Genomic DNA, 24,096 nt, shown 5'->3' with positions numbered 1-24,096 from the left:
CCTTGTATGTGTAAAAAACATACTTGGCAATGAAGCCCTTTCTGATTCTGATTTTGATTCTGATTCTGATACAAAGTCAATGGAGAGCAGAGAGTTCTTTTCCCCTCTGTTGGGGGTGGGACTTAAATGCGCTCTGTCTCTATGGGCTGTTACATACTCAGATAAAGGCTCAAAGGTTTTCAAGTGTAGCATCAAAAAACAATGATAGTGGTCTTTGAGGAGTTCCGTTTTGAGAAGCTGTATTGAGACTCCCACTTGACATTCTGTTTGATGAAAACATCTCTTTAAATCAAACATGGCCCCAATGACGCCTCTGGTTCACTTAGGTAAAAAAACGTACCTCCAGCACGGCTGATTGTATTTACCATACCAATTATGTAAGACCTGGGAACATGATGATGATGCTGAAGATACACCTTATAGTAATGTGTCATGCATACACATATATAAACCAAACCTACATTTAGATTTTAAAGATATGTTTGTGTCTATAGACCATTTCTACAGTTCATGGTTTTGTCAGCGTAGTATGTATTTCTTTCTCAGTAGTCAGAGGAGTAATACTAGTTCTTAATTGGACAAGTAAACATCATAAATTGTGTGGCTTTTCTCTCCTAATCAGGCCAGGGGGGATTAGTATACCCAGGTGAGACACTCAATGCCTTAACACAATCAGGCCATCTGTCTGCCTGTTTTCTGCTCCACAATTGAGATTCTGATGAATCCACTCCTCTTTCCTCTCCTGTTCTGCTGCTCGACACTTCCTCTTCCTTCGCCTCTCATTCTGCTTTTGTTGAGTGATATTTATAAAACCAAATGTGATTGTCCTGTTTGGGCTGCAGCTTTGATTTGTAGGTCTACCAGTAGATGATGTATGAAATGAAAAACAAGATGACTTATGTTATTATTATTGGAACATTTCAGTGGCCTGCACAATTTATTTTTGATAGAAACAGAGGTTTCCAGACAAAAATATTTCCACATTATCATTGGAGAACTTGGCTCTCACTACTGTCCAGTCATGCAGGAAAGGACACAAACAAGCAGCAGGCCATTAAAATGCACTTTAAACAATAAAGATAACTGGTGTCCTCAAGCTGTGAATAGACTTTTCCCCACACTAACTAGTTTTCACTGCTTTTAGTATAGTGTGCGTGGCAACACAAAACCAGGACGTTAAAGAAATGAAAACCTTTTTGAATAATGCCATCAAAGGTTTCCAGCATTTTGCATGTGTGTGTGTGTGTGTGTGTGTGTGTGTGTGTGTGTGTGTGTGTGTGTGTGTGTTGTGTATGTAGAAAAGGATCAATAATGTCTGCATAATTCAAGAGGACAGCATGTAGGCTGCTAATGATGATAAAAGCCTTGTCAGTTGGCCTGTTGTGTTCATGTACAAACACACACCCACACAGCTAAACACAGCTAAACACAGCTAAACACACACACACACACACACACACACACACACACGGCACATACATTAAAATACACCACATGCTTCAGTGTACGGTGGTCCTTTGACACATCCACTTTTAGAAAGCAATGAGTGCTGTGTAATTAGGCTGGGGGTGAATCATCGTACCAATCTAATCCATTGAGACTCTAATATGATACTCATCCTCACCGTCTGCAGGGCTGCAGGGCAATTAGCATGACGGCTTCATGGCCTTTTAGACAGCCAACCAGAACATTCTCCGCAAGCTTTACATCACCAGTGACGTCCGAGGGCGCAGGTTTCGTTTCAACATTTTTTTTGGGGGGAGGGGACAAATATGATAATCTGATGATGATCTGGTAATCCTCCCCAGTGGTGGGGCTAGAAGGGGGCCACGGGGTGGCACCGGCCCCCGGAAGTATGCTGTATTCTGATAAAATGTCTGAGAGACGACTGGATTTGGGAACTTCTGTGGGTGACGACCGAACAAAGAGACTTGGTTGTTTGCGTAATGGTCTTATTTTTATTCCTGCATTTCCCTTATTGCAATAGTATAGTACAGCATCTTTTGTTACCTGGTAAGCGCCCTATGTCTTTCAAGCTCCATGCCCCCAGTTTATGATAGAGGCTTTCTGTTGACATTTTTTTTTTTTTTTCGATTTGACAAAGTTTCATCAGATCCACAGAAGACATTACACAACTGTGTGTACTCCCTGTGACTGGTAAAGTGACTTCAACATGTGTAACAAGTTTTTTTTGAGTGGCTTTCATCTGACGCGCCTTGCACCCCTCCCGTTCAGACAGATTCCCAGCCGACCTGGCCCTGGGTTGAGCAATCACAAGCGTTTATCTCATATGGGGCGCGTTTGAAACGGTGACTGACAGTCCATCACAATGCACCGGGCTCATGAAACTCTGGATTTCCAGCTGTCTGTGCCTCAATTCACTGATGACTCTGTGGACTAATCCTTGATCTGTCAATGCTAGATTAGTGAAATCTATCTAAATTGAAAGCTCTACACTTTGTCTACAGTGTGATACTAGCAGCTCAAGAAACTTACCACAGAAGGTTCATTTAATTCCACCGAATGGGAAAAGAACAGTATCTTTTGTCCTTAAACACCTGTTGGGCAGCCTGTTGGGCGGCCTGTTGGGCGGTCTGTTGGGCGGCCTGTTACGCGGCCTCTTGGGCGGCCTGTTGGGCGGCCTGTTGAGTCGCAGTTTAACTTTTGAGAGAATGACTTCCCAGCAGCTGATCCTGAGGTGTGTTTACAAGCTGTCGTCATACACTCTCAATCACAATGTCATTGCTCTGAGAAGATGTTTTAGACAACTGTGGATATGTAGTTTAACATGTACAATTTTAAAGCATACTCATAGTACTCAGTTTTTTTTTATTTTAGTTTTGGTTAAGGAGTGTTCAGGGCACAGCATGGGGGGAGGAGAAACTCCTTTCACATAGCCTGTTCAAGACAGGACTGTTGCGGCCGTCTGTCATTCTCTCTGCTGGCAGTTGTGCTTCTATGATGCATAAAGTTTGGGGTTGATTAACGGTGCAGATCGGCTCACACACTAGCCGTGATGTGTAACACCACATCACGCCTCTTTCTCTCCCAGAATGCCAACATGCTAAGTGAAATCACACAGTGGAGCGGCATTACGCCGCCTTTGCTTGCTTCTGTGTGAATAAACAAAGACGGCATAAGGGCAGAGCCTCATTGCGGTGCTATTGCAGAAACTCTGTGTGAAAGGGGCTACAGTGGGTGTGTGCTGTAAGCATTTGCTACTGCCCTGCACTCATGTTAAAGCCTTGTGTGTGAGTGTGTGAATATCTCTCTCAGTCCTGTGTAGGGTCTGTATGTTACGTCACCATCACCAGGGAGCTCCAGCATGTTCCCTGCTGTGCAAGAGGAAGAAAGGGTTAATGTCAATAATGATGTCTGTAAGAGCACAATGTGTGTGTGCGCTCATGCTTCATTGGATTAATAATAATAATAATAATAATAATAATAATAATAATAATAATAATAATAATAATAACAACTTTGGGAAATCAGGAAGCGATGCAGCAGTAAAGTTGAGGATGGCTACCAGAAACAAAGCTCCTTGAGCAGAAACGGATAAAGAAAAGGATCTTTTGAATGGCAAGTTGAGTTCCAAAGCCCTTCCAGATGGTTCTCTCCACAAGACTGTACTGTCGATGTGAACTGAGTTACCACTGGAGTATGTCCAAACAGGACATGCATTGTGTATGGAGAGATGTCAGAGCAAGGGGGCTGCAGTACAGCATGGCGCCCCTGAGCTCAAGGGCCCCTCGGCAGTGGCCAGGAGAGGCTGTACACACTCACCGGAGGGCAGCTAGCAGCTAACAGCTACTACCGCACTATTGTTTTTTTTAGGGGGGGAAATACACTTCAAGATGTGACATGACCTGTCCTCTGGAGGACATAGCCACACCACCGCCGCTCGGTGGATTGTTATTGGGATGATTATCACAGAAGCCTGTCTGAATACACTCACCGGACGGCAGCTAGCAGCTAACGGCTAACGGCTATCAGCTAGCAGGGCAAGCTAGCTACCGGCAGGATCGAGACAGGGACCAGGGTAGGTGAATTTAAACACTGTCTGAGTTGAAAATGCATCTTGTTGACACGTAAGGGCCCTGTTCATGTGGCACAGACATATTACTTGCATTTTGTGTCTGTTAAGAGGCACAAAGGCACTCTAAAACTTGCCCTGACAACTGCCGTTTTATAGCGATCAAGATTAACGTAAAAATTGGCCGGAATTCTCCTTTAAACTGTTCAGGGACTTGAACCCGCGACCGCCTTAATGCGTAGGTCAATGTCTCATAAAAGTCGCCAGCTACCTCACTAATTATATCATATTTAATATCTCCAGATCAATACAGTGCAGAGACTTACTTATTTTGTTTAGAAGCAGAGAAATTCAACGAGGTCCCCCATGTGATTGCAAAACTTTAGTCTTGTGGAGAGAACCATCTGAAAGAGCTTTGAAACTGAACTTGCCATTCCAAAGTCCCTTTTTTTTTAACCGTTTCTGCTGAAGAAGCTTTGTTTTTTGGGTCTTGAGCTGCTTTTTAATGATCATTGATTTAGTTAAAAATGTAAGTAATAAAGCCTGTTACTCAGAACAGAAGGTTCTTTTTCAATTTCTCTCTCTCTCACACACACACACACACACACACACACACATACACATACACACACACAGTAGTGATGTATCCGTTTTTTAGCTCCCAGATGGCAATTGTAGTGACTTGCTGACGGCCCTCCACTCACACCAGAGACTCTGCTAACACACTGTCTGTCTATGTGTAGCAAATTGGAATTTTTAGGTTTTAAAACTTTTCCTGAAGGCATTGCTTTGACACGATGCATTCAATGACCACATCTATCAACATTCATCAACTGTTTTCTCATTTAAACTTACCCACCACCAAGACTCTGTGTACTTACAGTCTATTTCTCACATGTTTACATACCAGAGGTTGGACCAAGTCACTGTTTTGCAAGTCTCAAGTCAAGTCCCAAGTCAAGACAGGCAATTCCCGTTTCAAGTCCCAAATCAAGACTAACAAGTCTCAAGTCAAGTCCAAAGTCCTAAACTTTGTGTTTCGAGTCCTAAACAAGTCATAACGCAATATTCACCAAATGTAAACTACAGAGTAGTAAATGAAATTTACACAAATCATGAATGCCTTTTAAAATGTGTATTATTTAAAAAAAAAAAAAACAAGTCTATCAAGTGCTACTGAATGTAATAACACTGACACTGCACTTTCATAATGTTTTATGTCTAAATAAATTAAAAAGATAAATGTAAAAGCGAAAACTCACTTGATGGATACATTATATGTGTGTGCATGTTTGTGAGAGAGAACATACCAATTTGCATAAAACAACATCAACAAAGGCATAAACAGTTTAATTCACCCACAAGGTTGCACATTTTCTGTTACTGAGGGTTAAAGGTCCTATGACATGCTGCTTTTTGGATGCTTTTATATAGGGCTTATACTGTATCTGAAGTCTCTTTCCCGAAATTCAGCCTTGGTGCAGAATTACAGCCACTACGAGCCAGTCCCACAATGAGCTTTCCTTAGTATGGGCCATTTCTGTGTCTGTAGCTTTAAATGCTATTGAGGAGGAGAGAGGGGGGTCAAGGTGGAGGGTGGGGGTGTGGCCTTGACCAACTGCCATTTTGCTTGTTTGCAAGCCATGATGTCTCTCTCTTTCTCATGGGCAGACCAAATTCTCTGGGTGGGCAAAGCAGAGAAAGGTTCCAGATCGGCCCATCTGAGCTTTCATTTTCTCAAAGGCAGAGCAGGATACCCAGGGCTCGGTTTACACCTATCGCCATTTCTAGCCACTGGGGGACCATAGGCAGGCTGGGGGAACTCATATTAATGTTAAAAAAACTCATAAAGTGAAATTTTCATGCCGTGGGACCTTTAAGTATGAGTTAGGAAAGGAACCCACGGAACCCTCAACACTCTGCTGACATGGCGTCTCTGTTGATGAAATGATTTAGCCTCGACTTAACGTTACCTTTCTTTGTGCAGCTACAAATGTCGAACAAAGTTGGAAGTTGTTGCATCTCCATCTGTAATTTTCGACCCGTATGTTTTTGTCTGTTTTTTTGTTGACCATCACATAGTCTTCATACACAAACGATATTGTCTTTGGTGTCATATTTTCCAACTGGCACTCAGCGACATACTGTAACTTCACTACTTCTTGCTTCTCTCTGGTCTAGGCCTCAAACCCTATTAATGGTGTGTTCATGCCACCTGGGAATAACAGGGACCGCCACCGTGATTATGTTGTTTTTCCGACTGCCAGCGTTCACATGGTCGGCATGCGTGTTCTTTTTCTTCTGTTATATTGGCGTTTGGCATAACATAACTTGTTGCATGACTGCACCAACTGTTAGGCGTAGCCTAGAACATCAGGTGTGTGAAAACATGGAGGCCACAATAACAAAATATTTGCTGCTGTTTTCTTATGCGAACATACAAACAGCACATCGACAGGTGTTTGTGTTATCTGCAGGACATGAACGGGAAAGGACACGGATAAGGTGTTGCTTTTTTATACATAGGCCTATTTATGAATAATTTGAAACATGTCTGTGCATGTTTCTTGGCAGAGGCGTTTGTTCACAATAAACAGTTTATTGTCATTGAAATATGTTCAGTGAACCAAAGTCGCCTACATCAAACGTCAGTTGTCAACAACGCGTCACCAACTGGGAAACTGTTAGCAAAATCTAGCCCCATTATCCCACCTCTGATTCCCACAGGAAGTGACGTGAATGATGACGTTTTCACTGGGAAAAAGGTTTTTCCGATGCCCATGAACGCACGGACAGTCCCTTTGGTTGCTGGGATCTGGGGATCGGCTAATAAGGACTGATGATTGACACCTGGATGAACTGATTGCTCACATTTCCATAAATAGGAAGAGTGACTGCCCAGGCACTCCTATTTATGGAGACATGTGAGCAATCAGTTCATCCAGGTGTCAATCATCAGTCCTTATTAGCCAATCCCAAGATCCCAGCAACCAAAGGGACTTAATAGGTCTTGAGGCCTAGGAGCCGTCACAACTTGCTGGGAATCAATAGCATTAGTTGATTCAGAAAATGAAAGGAAACGATTTGTTTTGTAAGCATGTTTACAATAACATACTTTTTAATCTTTTAGTTTGAGGAAAGGTATCAAGTCTTTTCAAGTCAAAAGGCTCAAGTCCAAGTGAAGTCACGAGTCATTGGTGGTAAAGTCCAAGTCGAGTTGCAGTCATCAAATTTGTGACTCGAGTCTGACTCAAGTCCAACTCATGTGACTCGAGTCCACACCTCTGTTATATACTATTGTAAAAAGAAATTACGTTACCTCCCACCGTTACAACATAAAACAAAACTACTGTAAATTAGACGGCAATTTGCTACATTCTGCAACATCTACAAAGAAACACAAAATATGCATCTTTCCCTCTACATCTTTCAAGCTGTCTCATCTTCCCTAGCCATAGTTCTATTTTCCCCTCTGTTCAGTTCTCTGTTACTCACTCCTTTTTGATTCCTTTCCTTATTTTCTGTTAAAACTCTGTTATCCAGGGAATGCTCTTCCGCCTTTTTTTTTTCTCTCTCTGCCATCTTCTCCCTGGAGTGGCAGTGGTAACAGAGTGTTGCATTATAACAGATGCCTCTCAACATGCACAACTGGAGTGGAACGATATATTCAGGAAAGAGAGCATAGAGCCTAAGAGTGGTTGCCCCAAAGGGGAAATAGTGGTGCAAAAAAAATAAAAAAATAAAAAGAAACTAAGTGCACTACATACTACTCTCATTCTACTATTAAACATGCACTCAAGACACTGTACAGTATATGAGAATAAGACATCAAACATCCATTTAGTCTGCATGTTTGAAGACTGGAAAACCCATTAGCTCTCATAAGTTTAGTGAATTATATTTTGTTGTGTTATTAGTTCAATACCCCAATAAATCACAGCACTGTCCGCAGGAAACGGTTTCCCTTCTTAATTCAACAAAAAAGCAGGACTTCTGCTCCTATCAACAAATGTTAATGTGCAAAAATATGCATTGCTAAGTAGTTAGCATTTAAGCACATTTATTGATTTTCTTTTGGCCACTTGGGGGCAGCATAACAAGCCGTTTCCTGTTTTGGGAAAAATATAAATGTTATATATAATATTCCACAGTACATAGATTTTAGATGGTAAGCGGCGCTCTGCCTGCGTACCAGCTGGGATCCATGGGGTCTGACTGCGCTCCCCATGTGAATAGACAGGCAGACGAGCGGTCTGTGAGTACACACCAGGGGCACGGAAATCACTCCCAGTCTAAAAAGGTGTAAAAAAGAAGGAGAGCATACGTACAGGACTGACAATTTTGCTATTCTGAAAGCCTTCAAAGTTGTGGGGGTACACATTTTAAATAGGACTTTATGGCGGCTCTACAGAAAAGATCAAGATTAGGCCCGAACATGTGAGGATCATAAACATTAAATGTCAACTAAATCTGGCTGGTAGGAGTTGAGTTGTCACAGACAAGGGGTTTTCAAAGTCCCCCACATCATTTAAGATTGTTTTTTTTTGTCTTATGACCACAGGTTCGCAAAACACATATCTGTACATGTTTGGGACATATTGAGCCTTAGTGAAAAAGTGAATAAAGTTTTTCACTCCTTTTAATATTCCTTGTCTTACATCTATTTGGGCTTTAATCATGCTCTAAGTTTTGGAACTACAACAGTTCCTATAATGTTTTCGGGGCTGTACACATGAAGTGTAATGCTGCCATGGTTTTAGTGAGGTACGCTGTGGGCTTCCCCTTGTCATTTTAGTCTATATTTGTTCACATTTTGGCTAATTGGCACGATTAAAAGTAAGCTAAATTAGCTATTAGCAGTTCCAGTTTGCAGTGTACCCTTGGATGTACAGATATCTATCACTGGACTATACCTTTATACAAAAGAAACAGCTCCCTAAAACTCCTTATTTGCATTGTGTGGGAGTTATACCATAATATCCTTCCTGAGCTGTATTGCATAGTCACTGGTGCTGCCTGGAACTGCTGACTGTGTTGTTGTCAAACTACCATAACTGACTTTTGTTTGCCTTACATCTCTCTCCCCCCCCCACCCCCCCTCGTGAGGCGGCTCACAGTTTGCAAACATCTTCTCTGAACCAAACTGTTGGCAACTTTTTGGCTGCTTGCTATCGGGGGAAAATAAACTCAACAAAAAGCACTTGCACTTGCCAGGCAGAACAAGTGTTTACGGAGCAAAATCACATCAGCAGGGCAAAAGAGCTTGTTTTAGGCCAACAAGCTTGTTGACTTCTCACATCTGCTGATTTGATGTTCACTCAGCTGTGTAGGAAGTGAATGATATTAGCTTGGTGATTATGTTCGTCACGCTGTTCAAACAAATAAGGTGTTTGAAATTGGCTTGCGACTTCCATCAGTGTATAATACAAATTAAGCACAAATGGCTTTATCTTTATTCCAATGATGCATATCTGTACACTTACATACAAAAAACAAACAAAAAAACAGCTGTTATAGCAGCTGTGTAGCAATATAATTTATATAGTATTATAGTATCGTATAATGATAAATGATTGCTTGCATCACTTGGCATCCTGTGAAAACACTGGAGTCTCCATTGATAATCTCTCAGAAACCATATGTGATTAGACAGAGAGTGTGAATAACGCCTGTGAGCCAAGCATGTGCACACTTTCCAATTAATTTCCTGAGAAAACCTTGTTGCCTTATCTGAACTTAAATCTCAGATACTCACTTCCCTCGTAAGTCAAATGTATTTTTGTATTTGAGGAGTTCATTATTTTGATTGAGTAATCACCTTTTGCAGGTCACATAGAGCGGTGTGCTGAATGTACCACGTGGTGTGAGGATTAGAGTTTGACAATTGTAAGTCTGTGTCAGTACTTGTGCAAAATCGATTGAGAAAAACTGTAACGGTGTAACACAAGATAGGCAAGGATTTATGGACATTTCATAAGCATCGCACATATCCCAAAAACAGAATGGATGAGAGACACATACATTCCTTTATTTGCGGTGCTATCTTGCGCTACATCGTTAATGAAGACAGAAAAACAGTTTTTCGGCCGGTAAAACTCTTGTCGACGATAGCTGTCGATCAAGGTAAACTAAGGAGGTCTATGCACGAGATTGCCTGAAGTGACCAATCATAGGAGGGCCAGTGCCTCCTTGGTTTCAGTACCCAGTGTCATAAGTCAGTTTCATTCGAGCAGAATTCAGAATAAGGCAGGAAAGATAAAGGTAGAAAGGTAAAAGTTATTGCGGGAGCATGGTAACCTGGGTCCAAATTCAGGGGCTGCGGCCCTCGGAGGCCACAGCGGGCTCTTACATATCTAGCTATCTAGCTACCGCTGCAGAGCTTACGTTAGCCTGGCAGAGCTAGCTGGCGTCAGGCCAGTTTATGGAGTTCCTCAACTAAGAAGCAAATTTGAAGTTTCAATTCGCTGTCTATTTTCATAACACTGCCTATACTCAACATCTACACAATTCGTTTTTTCGCCTAAAACATTCTCAGACGTGAATTTAATGATGAAATAGCAGACGGAAATTGTAAAAGAAATGGTGGTTGTTGACTGTGTTTTCCTGTGCTTCGGCTTGAATAGCAAAATGGATGATGGGAATCCTGGGGCTGCCAAGGAAGCAACAGTTGGTATTCTTTGAATTCTGTAAAAGGAGACCCCATTTTTGGACCCCATTTAATGGAGCCTTTGAAATGAAATGGGACAGCCTTCGTTGTGCCGGTGTGACGCAATCGGTCTATGAATGCAGCCTCCGTAAGCTGCAGACCGTGAATTGGGACGTAGCTGTAGTCAATGCCAAATGAAGTTATGTCACAGAATATCTGCATATGTGTTAAGCTGCTGGAGGTTTTAAGATATATTCTTTTAATTAAAGACACATTTGAAGGAGTACCTAAACCAAGTGAGACAACACACACTGACCTACAGTCTCCCTACCAGCTGCACATACAGTATTCCCATCTGACCCCCGCTTTAACAGCTTTTATTCATACGCTGCTGTATTGTGGATCAACAGTAGCACACAGCTGGCTCTACTGTAGTTAATCTGAACTGTGAACTTTGACTCCCATTATGGAAATGATGTAATCTCATACTGCTTCCTCTGCTGCAGTGGCCATAGCAACGGCTGCGGACGGAAACTGGCCAATGGGTGTGGAGTCTTCTAACAGCGCGGGAGGCTCTTATTGGTCATTTCATTAGAGTGGTATTGCCTTTGTTGAAGGATAATTCTGTAGTAATAATGTAAGTAAATAATATGTAATAATGCATTCTTGGTATAACTTAATTAATAAAACATGACAGCATGCACATGTATGATGTCAGTGTGTGTCTGTGTCTATGGTTAGATCTAGGTTGCAACAAAAAAATAAAATAAAAAATAAATAAATAAAGATCTAGATTGGAACTAGGGGACCGCCACACACTGCGTTGCTGACATCACCTGTAAAAATGCAGTTGGCCAATGAAGACTGTTGACACATAACACGGCCAACCTCTGCGGACACTGGAGTAGATATTTCAAAATAAAAGCTCAAAGAACAATGCAGTTTTGTACTTTATGATACAGTACAAACAGGGCTAAATTGCTATGTTTTTCACTCAGGTTGGTTGGTTTGTCTGTCAGCAGGATTACTGAAAAACTACTGGCTGAAACTTAGTGGAAGGGTGTAGCATGGGCCAAGGGAGAACCCATTACATTTTGGAGCGGATCTGAATCACGGGGCAGAAACACTAATTATTAATCACTTTCGTAATTAACATTGGATTGAGATCTCACTGGACAACACCGCAGTGGCGGGTGGTTGAAACAGAGATCCATGGATGTTGTCAGGATGGAGTCAACAAATTAAAGCTATAGTGCGTAGTTTCTGTCTCCCTCCTGAGAAATTCTACAACAACACTGTCGTTGCATCCACATGATACAAGCCTTCCGTGATCGCGCACCACCCCCACCCCTCCACCACGCAGTTACCTGTAGCCAAAGACGACACAGAGGATTAAAAAAAACATGGACTCTTCAGAAGAGGTGATTATCTTCACTCGAGCTTCTGCGCGGGAAAGTCACCGGACGACACAATCTTCTGAACATAGCCATACTGAGAAATACAGAGAGAGTTGTGTGGAAAAGGTGGACTGACTGCCTCCCCGAGGTCAAAAAAGTGCCTCGGAACACACTGAAGCTACGCTGGTTTGAGCGTACGTTCTGCGTGTGTGCAAGACATAATACGTCTCCATAACAGCAGGCGGCGCTAATCTGTATTGTCACCCAAAAAATTCAAACCGGCAGCTGTTTGGACGAACGCGTCACGTGGGTCTGGCTTCTCCTGGATTTCAAAGCCAGACCATAATGGCGGCTCGTTCGGAATACGATCTCATATTTTTCGAAAGTAGTTTACCGAAACGTGTTACTGAAAACATTTTAAGCGAGAAATAGGCCATGCAGTTGCTGAATCTGTCTTCATTTCAGATCGACAAAGGTCAGTTTAAAAGATTTTCATCAGATTTTGAGGGGCGTTAGTCGTGCTCATCCCGCTCGTCATTTCCGGGTTAGCACTCCACCAATCAGATTGGTCATTGAGTCCGACTACCCACCTTCCGATTCAACATGTCAAATCGGCCCAAGTGAAGGCCGACGGCTCCCCCGACTGACGATGGTACGGAACACACGGAACATACTCGAGTCACTGACCTCGCCAGACTGTCTGACGGCCGATAATGGGGTTGGTGTGTCAGCGCCTTTAGCCACCAGGTGAAGTCTACATATTCACTCCTTCGGTGCCTCAGTGGCTGTTTTATTTTGGAGTTTTGAGTTTCTTTTTGTAGGAGAAATCACCACTACAGGTGCTATAATGCATTTATAGGAAATAGAGTGTCTTGACACTATTATAATTGTCTTTACTTGTGTAGGGTTTCTCATTGAGCAGATGCTGTCAACAGCGCTGCCTCTCTCTTCTCGTCCTCCGCTGGCTCCTCTCACAGCAGCTTTATTGAAGCATTACGCTACAGTCTGTTTCACAGTTCATGCTAGCTCAGAGTCTCTTTTGCGCATCTATGTTGCCGACATCTTTTAATGAATCCCCTAGAAGACATCTGAGGTGTGTTTTGACATGTTTTTACTTTTATAGAAGCAGAGGGCTTTTATGGCACAACTCCACCTACTTCCACGATGCAAAGAGACGGAAGAAATGTGGAGACTGTGGCGATGCTAAATATAAATAAATATTGCCAATTACCCAACAGCATAATCACATTGTTGTAATCTTGTTGACTATCCCTTTGTGGAAAAACAGCTGATTGTTTTGCACCTCTCTCTCTCTCTCTCTCTCTAAACCCTCTTATCTATGAAAGGGGGGCAGTGCATAAAAAGTTTAGGAACCACTGCATTAGGGGATTTTGAAATATTTAAGAATTCACTTTAAAAACAAATTGAGAAATCCTCATTCGTGCGCCCTTTTGAGATCAAGCGTCTCTCTTTTTTATGACAAAATTGACATTACCACCTTTGGCTGCGTGATGCAGGACTGCGGTGGAGAAGGACTTGCCTTGGCAGATGTTTTGTCCCTTCTGCCATAGGACTGCTGAACAAACCATCTCGCTGACCTTCCGGTGTTGTTGTTTTTATGTGTGTAAATACCTGTCTTTATGTTATCCGTTGATGGATTTGTCCATGTATATGTGCATGAAACAGACTGTGAAAACAAATCTCCCTCACGGCACAATAAATATCTATCTATCTATCTATCTATCTATCTATCTATCTATCTATCTATCTATCTATCTATCTATCTACTTCTGTGCCTTTAAAAAATAAGGATGAAATGTGATGTTGCATTTCATTGAAATGTCTTAATAAACAATCTAAAAATGACCATATATCTGCTTACAGTACAACTACATTACAGTGTATGAAGTGCTTAAAAATGCTAAATAGGCGGTTAAAGTGTTACAATGTCTTGCGCTATTGTGCAAAAGTCTGAAAATATTTGATGCTGCAGTGGACACAGGCACAACTTTGCTCATAAGAATCAGTGTCAAAACAGGATTCACATAAAGTAGCCTATTGTTTATCTGCTATAGCCATAGAAAAGAGAAATGATACCATAGCAATGTTTTTCATCTAAAGCCATCAGTCTGCTACCTGTATCAGCTGTCATCAAGTCTAAAAACATGGCAAATGTATCACCAAAGTATTGATCATAGAGCCTGTTTTGCATTAGTCATGAAACCACCATAAACACACAGTGACAACGTCTGTCCTTAAAAAGGGACAGGATTACAATCTAGGACTCTGACTAGATCGCTGGATGCTAATAGCTAGTTCTACACGCTACACTGAGTAGGAATCGGCTGATACTGTTTTTTCAAGGCCGATACCGATACTGTGATAATGAAACTAATAACCGATATTTGGAAACAATATGCATTTACAGTTAAAATCTTTAAGTCAAAATTAAGATTTTGGAATGCTACAAACTCCAACACAAATATTTCTTTAAATGCTTTAAGCAATTATTTAATAAATTAGAAACTTTCATACATAATACCCAGTAAAAGGTAGTCAGATAGTGTTGTGGGCAGGACATTAAGGGGGCTTTAACACCTACCTTGTTTGGACTGGACTTTCAGACTTCTCAGTTTGATCCAAACCTAAATTGCAGGTGTGAAACCTAGCCCGGACCACCGTTTAGACCAAACAGCTGAAATTTGGCCCGACCTAAAGAGGTAGTCTCAGTCCGGATCAAACTGAACCAAGGTCCGGTTGGTTTCTAGTGTTAACATTTTTTTTGGGATGGTTCTGACTTTCAGACCAAATACAGTAAGTACTGGCAGGCTATTGTTGTGTTATAAGAGAAACATAGCTCCCTTAACCCTTGTGTTGTCCTCGGGTCAAATTTGACGCGTTTTCAACATTTTTTATATGTGAAACATGGGTTTCTTTCAACCAAATGGCCCCAAAATAACATGGATGCACTGTTATGTTCCGGGAAGTTGAGGACCCAAAGGCAGAGAGCAGGCAGGCAGGCAGGAGAAAGTTTGAGGTGGAACATTTATTAGTCCATAAAACAAAGTACAAATAAACAAAGGGAGTCCTGAAAGCAGCAGGCAAAACTAATCCAGAGTGAAGAAAACAAAAACAGGGAATCCAAAAAACAAGAGCAGAAAACAAACCAGAAACTCAAAAACAAAGAAAATACAGGGAGCAATAAAACCAGACAAGAACTGACACTGGGAGACACGACAAGCACGAGCAAACACAAAAACACACACAATGATCTAACACAGGACAAGGGGAACACAAAGACTAAATACACAGGGTAATGAGGTAACAAGAGGCAGTTGACACAAGGGCTGGGAAACAGGTGGAAAACATCAGGCAATCACAAGAGCAGGAAAACACAAGACATGAAGTAAAACCAGACAAGACAAGACAGAAAACCAGACTATCAAAATAAAACAGGAAACAGAACATGAAACAAGACCGAAAATCATACAATCACAAGGAGACAAGACAAAAAACAGGCTACAATACGACAAGACAAAACACCAAAACCATAACATGTACGGGGGAAGTCTACGTCTACAAACCAGTCAATTACAACTGTCAGGAGAAGCAGCTCACGTATGTGATGACGGCAGGACGTACTTTCGTCACATATAGTTCTTTAGCGCTCTTGCATAACTGCAGTGTGAAACCAAAATTTGCAAAAAAACATGAACCTTGGTCTGGACCTTAGTTTGGGCTTTCGGGTGTGAAAGCCCCCTAAATCAGACTCAGTGGTGAGTGAGTGGTGAGTTGAGCTAATGGGGAGGCTTCCTTTTTCAGATATTTAGAACATTTTCCAACCATGACTTCTGCCATTCGTACAATTGACGGTAAAAAACTACTTTTCCTGTTGATCTTCCCATCCCCGGTTTTAAAAACACTCCTCCATATAGCTTTCTTGTTTAGTGACCATAAATGTTCTTTTACCAGCCTTAGCAAACCGTTTCCTGTCCTGCTGGTTGTAGGCCCTTTGCACGCTCGATGGTGTTAAAGCCCCCATCGTCGACTTCAAGGCAGCACTGCGACCGTCGACTTCAAGGCACCTAACCCTAACCCTAACCCGAACCATTACCTAATCCTAGTGCCTTCCAGGCAGCGCTGCCTGGAAGATGCCATTGGGGGCTTAAAACACCAAACACCCCTTTGCACATCCAGGTGATTGGGCGTTGAAATGTCCCTGCCATTCAAGGATCATTATTTAACCCTCTGAGGACAAAAAAAACGCACTGGCGAGTCCAAACAATGTTTGACAACCCTCCTACTCGAAATTTCATTTTAGACATTTATTTACTATTTTACTCATATAGTGTACTATTTACTTTTGTGATCCCAATACTTTTGTGAACTCATTTCAAGCACCAAAACAATTAAGTGTAGGTATGTTTTCACAGGAGATTTGAGAAATATTTCTCAAATCAAATTTGGGGCCAAATTATCTCTTTACACATTGCTCTGCAACAATTTTGGGCGTCACTGTACAGAAGGCTGAGTTTGTTCTGAACATTTTGATATGAAACACTTTGGTATCAGGTTATATGCAAATACCCTTACAAGTAATAAATAAATAAAGTAAAGAAAGAAAGAAAAAAACTAAATGTATTTATGTATGTATGTATTTTTTGAAATAAAGTGTAGTTCTGTTTTTGATTTTCATAAGTTATAATATCTCATCTTCCTGTTTCCTGCTGTCTCTTTCAGATCAGTAAGCAGCACTTGCAGACGGTCAAGGAGCGCTTCCAGGCGTTCCTCAGCGGAGACACACAGATCGTGGCTGATGAAGCCTTCATCAATGCTGTCCAGAGCTACTATGAGGTCAGTTTATGATCTGTTATACTCAGTGGTGGAATAGAACTAAGTACATTTACTCAAGTACTGTCCTTAAGTCCAAAAGTTGAGGTACCTGTACTTTACTTGAGTCTTTTTCTTTTCATGCCACTTTCTACTTCTACTCTGCTACATTTCAGAGAGAGATATTGTTCTTTTTACTCCACTACATTCATCTGACAGCTTTAGTTACTAGTTACTTTACACATTAAGATCTCTGCACACAAAACACATGTAGTTTATAAAATCAGATGTTTTATTATAAATGAACGGCCTACAAGTCCAGCTGAAATGATTAGACCATTAAACTGTTTGGATCCTTTCCACTTTCTAAAATGGGAGGATTTTACTGCATCGAGTACTTTTACTTTTAATACTTTAAGTACATTTTCCTGATGATACTTAAATATTTTTACTTAAGTAACATTTTCAATGCAGGACTTGCAACAGAGTATTTCTACAGTGTGGTATTAGTACTTTTACTGAAGTAAAGGCTCTGAATACTTCTTCCACTGGTTACACTGATATTTCGCTCTAATTCTCAGTATACTTTTTTAAACCTCCTGTTGTCCTCAAATCTAATTTGACCCGTTTTCAAAGTTTCTATATCAGAAATGTGGGTTTCTTCCAACCAACGTGCCCAAAAATAACATGGTTGGTCCCACACCTTACACAAGTCAAATGAAGGATCGGATTGGTTTTCTTTAATTTTATAGCATTTGAGAAAAAAAAAATGGTTTAAATGGTTTCAAAACAGTATCCTGACTAAACTTTGACAAACTCTTCCTCTGATCTTAACTATTGGTCTAAATAATTCACATTGTCTGCTTTTTACTTGAAAAAATTGTAAAACTAGCGGTAATAAGTTGTTTATATACTGGTAGTAGTGGGGAGAAAAGTGTGAAAACATCCTGGGACGCCTTGAGACTTAACGTGGGCCGAAACTTCTCGGCCGGATGTCCCGTTACCTTCCTCTTCTTTGTGTTGGTGTTCTAAACTCCGGTGGATTTCTGAGGACTGTGGTTAACTGCTCCTCAGATCTCTGCAGGGTAAATCCAGACAGCTAGCTAGACTATCTGTCCAATCTGAGTTTTCTGTTGCACGACTAAAACAACTTTTGAACGTACACGTTCCACCAAAACAAGTTCCTTCCAGAGGCTATTTTGCAGAGGCACTATTGCTCCATCTGGTGCTTAGCGCCGCCTAAGATGATTGAGATTGTTTTAAAGAAATGCCAATAAACCAGAGCACGTTTTTCTCCCATCCCAGAATGCTGTGTGGGCTAGGAGACTGCTTTGCCTGGTAGAGAACGGGCAGCAGCTCCTCATTTAAAGTTAAAAATACTGCCTTTGTCTGTAGTATGTAGTAGGCGATTCCGAAAACCACCACTTTCTCCGTAGAATAAAATAAAATAAAGATAAACATTTGTTGTTATTTCTAAATCATTATATATAAATAGGAAATGTCTGCAACCATTATGTCATATGAGATGTGTAAACTACTTTCCGCAAGCTGTTAAGTTCCCCTTACAAGCCTCTTGTTGCTTAAAATGAATCTGTCCAAGCAGGAAAGCTAATAATTGGGGAGAAATGTATCCAAAGCTCAGTGGAGATAACTGGTCTTGGCTCTGATAAATGATGCAGAGCGTGCACTGAGCACCTCGGGGCACCTTAATAATATGCTCCCTAACGACCAGCATTCAGTGACTGGATCCACCAAGAATAGCAGAGGGAAATAAAGCGTGAGTAAAGATGAGCCAGCGTCTTCTCTGCATCTCACGTGTGTATTGCAATTTTCATTTACAACTCGACATTTGACATAGAACATCCGGAGTGACTCATAGCAAGTAAAATACACTTCAGTTCTGGGGATTGCCCACATAGCAAAAAGCCAATAAGAGGTCTGGCAGTAAACATAACTTTTGAAGTCATTTTCCAAGTGTACATGTTCATTTTGAGCTATTCCCCATATATGGTACAAAAACCACATGGTCTGTCATATTTTGAGCCTCAGCTGCAAACAGAAATTCTCTCTGGTACAATAGGTGAGTTGGTTGAACTATTTCTTTATATTCTGACATACTGCTCAGTTTTTACATCTTCATCCAGTTTAACTTACTGTAATGTTATTAAACGACTTCAACACTAAGACTGACATTACACAAGATGATTAAAATGGTTTATTATTGAAGGAAATTACATATCAAGTGTTTTAATAAGGGCATCTCCAGTATGCGGCCGATTTGATACGCATTTCGATGCATTGCCAACAATCCAACACATTAAAGATGCATATGCATTATGTCCTCCAGGAGATAACATCCCATATGTAGGAGATAAAGGTTTTGACAAACATTGGTGAAAAACATTTTTCACCTTGCCTTTCAGGGCTTCCTTAGGTCTATCATAACTGTTTACAAATGTAAAAAATAATGTTTTAAAAGTACTAATATTGGAGGTGACAGACCATAAATCAACATGTATATCCCCATTATGTTATTCTATGTATAACAGAATGGGAAATGTTACCCTATTCATACAGCTCTTTTTGTCTTAACTAAACTGACAAAATGTTTCCTACAGATATGCACAACAAGCCTGGTGTAAATGCACTGACATGCCCAGACTTCTGATTTCATCCAAGTTCTATGATGATGTATTTAAACTCAGCATCACTACATGTGTTTTCTAAAAGCTGATCCAGAAACAAGTGTTGCAAAGAAGGACAATTGAAGATTTGAGGGTGGTTGGGTGCTAGCACAAAACAAGGCAGTGTATCTGTTGGCTTGGTGGCTCTGACACATTAACTGGCACTTCCTTATCAGTTAATGTGGCAGCACAAGCAGTCCAAATTAGAAATGTGTGATATTTAACAGATGAAGCTAGTGGCACAGGTTATCCAATTCAATTAAAACCCAAAGCTCTCTGCACGACATTAGCTTCAGGCTAAAACTGACGCAGGCAGACAGAAAAAGGGTGGGAGACAGACAGAAATAGAAAGATAGAGATAACAGAGACATAGTGTTACAAAGAGCAAGGCAGTGACGACAGCAGGTGACAGGAATTCACCATCCATCAATCACAAACTGCAGTCTTTCAAATATGAGTCAGCTTTTCACTCAATGCAAAAATGTTTGCATGTTGTGGGTAAAAGTCTTCTTTGTGTCTATGGTGGTAGAAAGTCAACATGAGAAAACAACGGAAGTATAAGATGGCTCTTAAATGGGTACGGCGTTCTAGTTCAAAATACCAAGCAAATTCTCTAGTGATGCCGCGCAGACAGATTGGTTTTTATGCTCCAGGTTTTATTTGATCTGTCTCTGGGAGTTCTCATACAATGGAGGTGACTGGACTTTCATTTGTGCTTTTCACAGCATTGATAAATTACATAATAAAACATGGTCAACAGTAGGGGTGGGAATTACCAGAGGTCTCACGATACCATATCATCACCATACTTATGTCACGATACGATATTATTGTGATTGCAATGTTATTGCAAACACGATATATTGCAATTTAATATGCTGTATCGCAATATTGATCTCTAGTCAACAGTAGTGTGTCTTTTCAACAACAGTGTCCCTGTGATCCTGGAAAATCCACACACCTCACTGTCAGCAGTTTTCTCCAGTGACAAACATAATATGTCCTCAAAGTCTGTTGTATCCTTCCACTATGAAAAAATGGTGGCATTTTGACATGTTTCATTTTTAGTCCAAGATCCTCAGTACTCATAGTACAACAAATATATTACATACACTTAGAAGTGTATGTATATATACAATATAGTAAAATTAAAGCTATGTGGAAAAAGATATATACATACAATAAAGGGAGACATAAATGATGATGATGTGCATAAAAGGTAGTGCTAGTTACTACTGGTTTATATATTACAAGCAATGCAACACCGCTGTTACTAAGATCCAAAGATCCAAGATCCAAATTTTCTTCAAAACTTGCTATTTTCAGCGTGTAGCTCGAAGTTTGTTGTTGTTTCCCGAAGCGAATGGATTTTGAGAACAACAACACACACAGAGAGTACATTTCCAGGATAAAGCCTGACATCCAGCGGGTGGATGTCAGGCTTTATCCTGGAAATGTACTTCCGTTGATCCAGACTAGCAAGTTATAAACGTCACAAATTACAAACGAAAAGTGTGAAAACGGAACATATTAAGTCTGTTGCATTGCACTTAAAGTAGGGGTAGGAGGCAAGTAGGGTAGAAAGAGGAATATCAGTGGTGATAGCAGAGTGAGTTATACTCTAGGTACATGATACTAACTCTTGTCAGTTAGAGAGGTAGCTTTAGCAGCATCCTTCTCTCAAGATCCATCCGCAGATTGGAGCCAGCCTTCCTGAGTTTTTTATAATCCAATTTCAATTTGATTCACATTATCAAATCATAACAAGAGTTACCTTAAAACACTTTACAGATAGAGTAGGTCTAGACCACACTCTATATAAAAAAAGACCCAACAATTTCCCAGGATCAAGCATTTGGTGCAACAGTGGCAAGGAAAAACGTCCTATTAGGCAGAAACCTTGGAGGGACCCAGGCTCTTTGTTATCTTTTGTTATCTGTTGCTGCCGGTTTGGACACAGAGCCACGGATACAGATATACAGATATAGAGAAATATGATTCATAATAATTATAGCAGTTGGAATGATAAACAGTGGCAGTAATAGTAACATAAAGATAGTGGAACTATGAATATAGGATTGAAATCTTTTGGATTAAAAAAACAACAATGAATCTGTCATTCACAAATTGATTGCAGATCTTCCTGAAAAGTGACCGTGTGTCCCGGATGGTGCAGAGCGGCGGCTGCTCGGCCAGCGACTCTCGAGAGGTTTTTAAGAAGCACATAGAGAAGCGGGTGCGCAGCCTGCCAGAGATCGACGGCCTCAGCAAAGAGACGGTGCTGAGCTCCTGGATTGCCAAGTTCGACACCATCTACCGCGGTGAAGAGGACCCCAGGAAGCACCAGCAGAGAATGACGGCCAGCGCCGCCTCCGAACTCATCCTCAGCAAGGACCAGCTGTACGAGATGTTCCAGCAGATCCTGGGCATCAAGAAGTTTGAGCACCAGCTCCTCTATAACGCCTGCCAGGTCAGTCCTCGACTGTAGTGTGTTTAACATATCGTACGTAACATTTGCATTTTGGAATATGTGTGTGATATGTCTGTCCATCTTTACTTCATACTTGTTTATTTCTGAGACATTATGCACAATCTCTGGCATAATATCTCTATAGGAATTGAGTGTGTCCTTTGAGTCAAATCTCAATGTTGATGAGCAGGTGAAAACAGCCGTTTTACCATGTTTCTTTCATTTAAGAACACCAACATTATTTTGATAATCAGCTTGAATTGTCATTTCATTTCATAATTCAGACTGACATTTTTTTCATAGTAGCCATTTTGTTTTGTGGGAGATGTTAGTTTGTCCTAACCAATCAGTAGTGCTGTTATTTTCAGTTATTGTAACAGCTGTGGCTGTGGGTAGTTTAAGTTTGATCAAACAAACATGCTGATTTAAAGGAGACCTATTATAAGGTTCATACTTGTATTTTGTGATTCTACTTGGACATGTTTACCGGCTTTAATGTTTAAAAAAACACATTCTTTTTTTCATACTGCCCATGGATGCTGCACCTGTATTCACCCTCTGTCTGAGACGCTCTGTTGGAGGCCTGTCTCTTTAAAGCCCCCTCCCGAAAGAGCCCAGTCTGCTCTGATTGGCCATCTCCGTAATCTCCGAATCTCTGCTCTGCTGTCGCTGCCATATAGCAGGACTTTATACTGTCAAAAATCACAAGTATGGCTTGTAAACCAAATAGTACACAAGCGGACATGTTCCAACAGGAATGTGATTTGAAATTTGGGAGAAATGAACATCAGTAGCCAAGATTCCTGGTTTCTGACTTAGCTTGTAGCTACATGTAGCAGTGTACGTATGGAAAACCGGCTCGATATGACGTGACAAAAACTGTTGAAAGCGGAGCATTCAGAACAGTGGGAAATCTGTGGTTTTGGCTCACAGGAATTTCTTTTAAATACGTTTACCTCACTGTTTGAAGCGTTGGCCACGTTTAACATGAACATCTAGCATTGTAACATTATAGATATGACAGAAAATACAGAAAAGCATGTTAGGTCTCCTTTAAGAGTTATTTCTGTAAATCGACAGTAGTGAGGCCCTGGCACAGGAAGATGACATCCCCAATCTTAATCCAGCCTGCAAACTCTGAATGACTTGGGGGTGAGTTTACACACCACCAGACCCGTTGGAACCAATAACAAAATCAGACGTGGACAGTGATCCAGAGGTCTGCAACCAGACTGATCCAATCAGATCATTTCTGTCATCTGAAGATGGATTATACTCACTTTTGTACACTGTTACTAGATTACTATGTGATAGGTTATTCAGAGGTAGCCAGCTAGTCATTAATATTTTGCCCAAACATTGCCGTGGAAGCCTTGAGAGTTTTCACTTTTAATTGTGAGAAACAATACGACCATGAAGGCTCCTGGCAGCTAAATGTGCTGGAGTTGTACTGGGTTCATTCAGTAAGGCTCACTAAAACCTGCTGCCTTGGAACTTGTTCTTTTTTTATTCAGAGCAACCAGCCCGAAATTCTGGATAATCATTTTCAGCAAATGACTGCACATAAAGGAAAGCCAAAAGAATCAGTCTGTCCTTCACTTTAATATCGAGGGCCTTGCTGAGAAAGCACATCAAAAGCGAGATAAGAGTGGTGCGTGAGTCCTATTGAAGAGCTGTGTCCGTTCAGTCCACACCCAGTCGACTGGGTTGGGCTGTCTCCTCCTCAGAAGCAGCTGTCTGTCAGAAGCAGCTCCTGAGAAGCTCAAGAGACAGCAACTGGCCAAACTGTCCTCAAAAGCTTTTTACTGTGTTGAATCATTGATGTAGAGACTTTGATACATTATCATACCTTTATCAACATAAACATGACCAGATTTAACCACCACCTCCACTGACCTCTACACTGAGTATGTTTACATGCACACCAATATTCCACTATTATTCCAGATATGACAATATTCGGAATTTGATACAGGTCATGTAACAACATGGTCTCACGGCAGTTCGTGAAATGGTCACGTTATTTTTAATCTATT

The 24,096-nt window shown here is 41.0% G+C and overlaps 1 protein-coding gene across 11 annotated transcripts in view; it reads left to right on the top strand.

Moving 5' to 3' along the window:
• cadpsa (Ca2+-dependent activator protein for secretion a) overlaps positions 1 to 24,096 on the top strand; it is a 236,100-nt gene that overhangs the window by 11,705 nt on the left and 200,299 nt on the right. For all 11 annotated transcript variants that reach the window (XM_078247561.1, XM_078247563.1, XM_078247562.1 and 8 more), the window contains exons 2-3: positions 16,817 to 16,930; positions 21,728 to 22,060. In XM_078247561.1, the coding sequence (XP_078103687.1) occupies positions 16,817 to 16,930; positions 21,728 to 22,060 (447 nt within the window). The remainder of the gene's footprint in view (positions 1 to 16,816; positions 16,931 to 21,727; positions 22,061 to 24,096) is intronic.

The sequence above is a fragment of the Sander vitreus genome, chromosome 4, assembly GCF_031162955.1.
Source record: "Sander vitreus isolate 19-12246 chromosome 4, sanVit1, whole genome shotgun sequence".
NCBI classification, from domain to species: Eukaryota; Metazoa; Chordata; class Actinopteri; order Perciformes; family Percidae; genus Sander; species Sander vitreus.
This window is presented reverse-complemented; position numbering and strand designations above follow the sequence as displayed.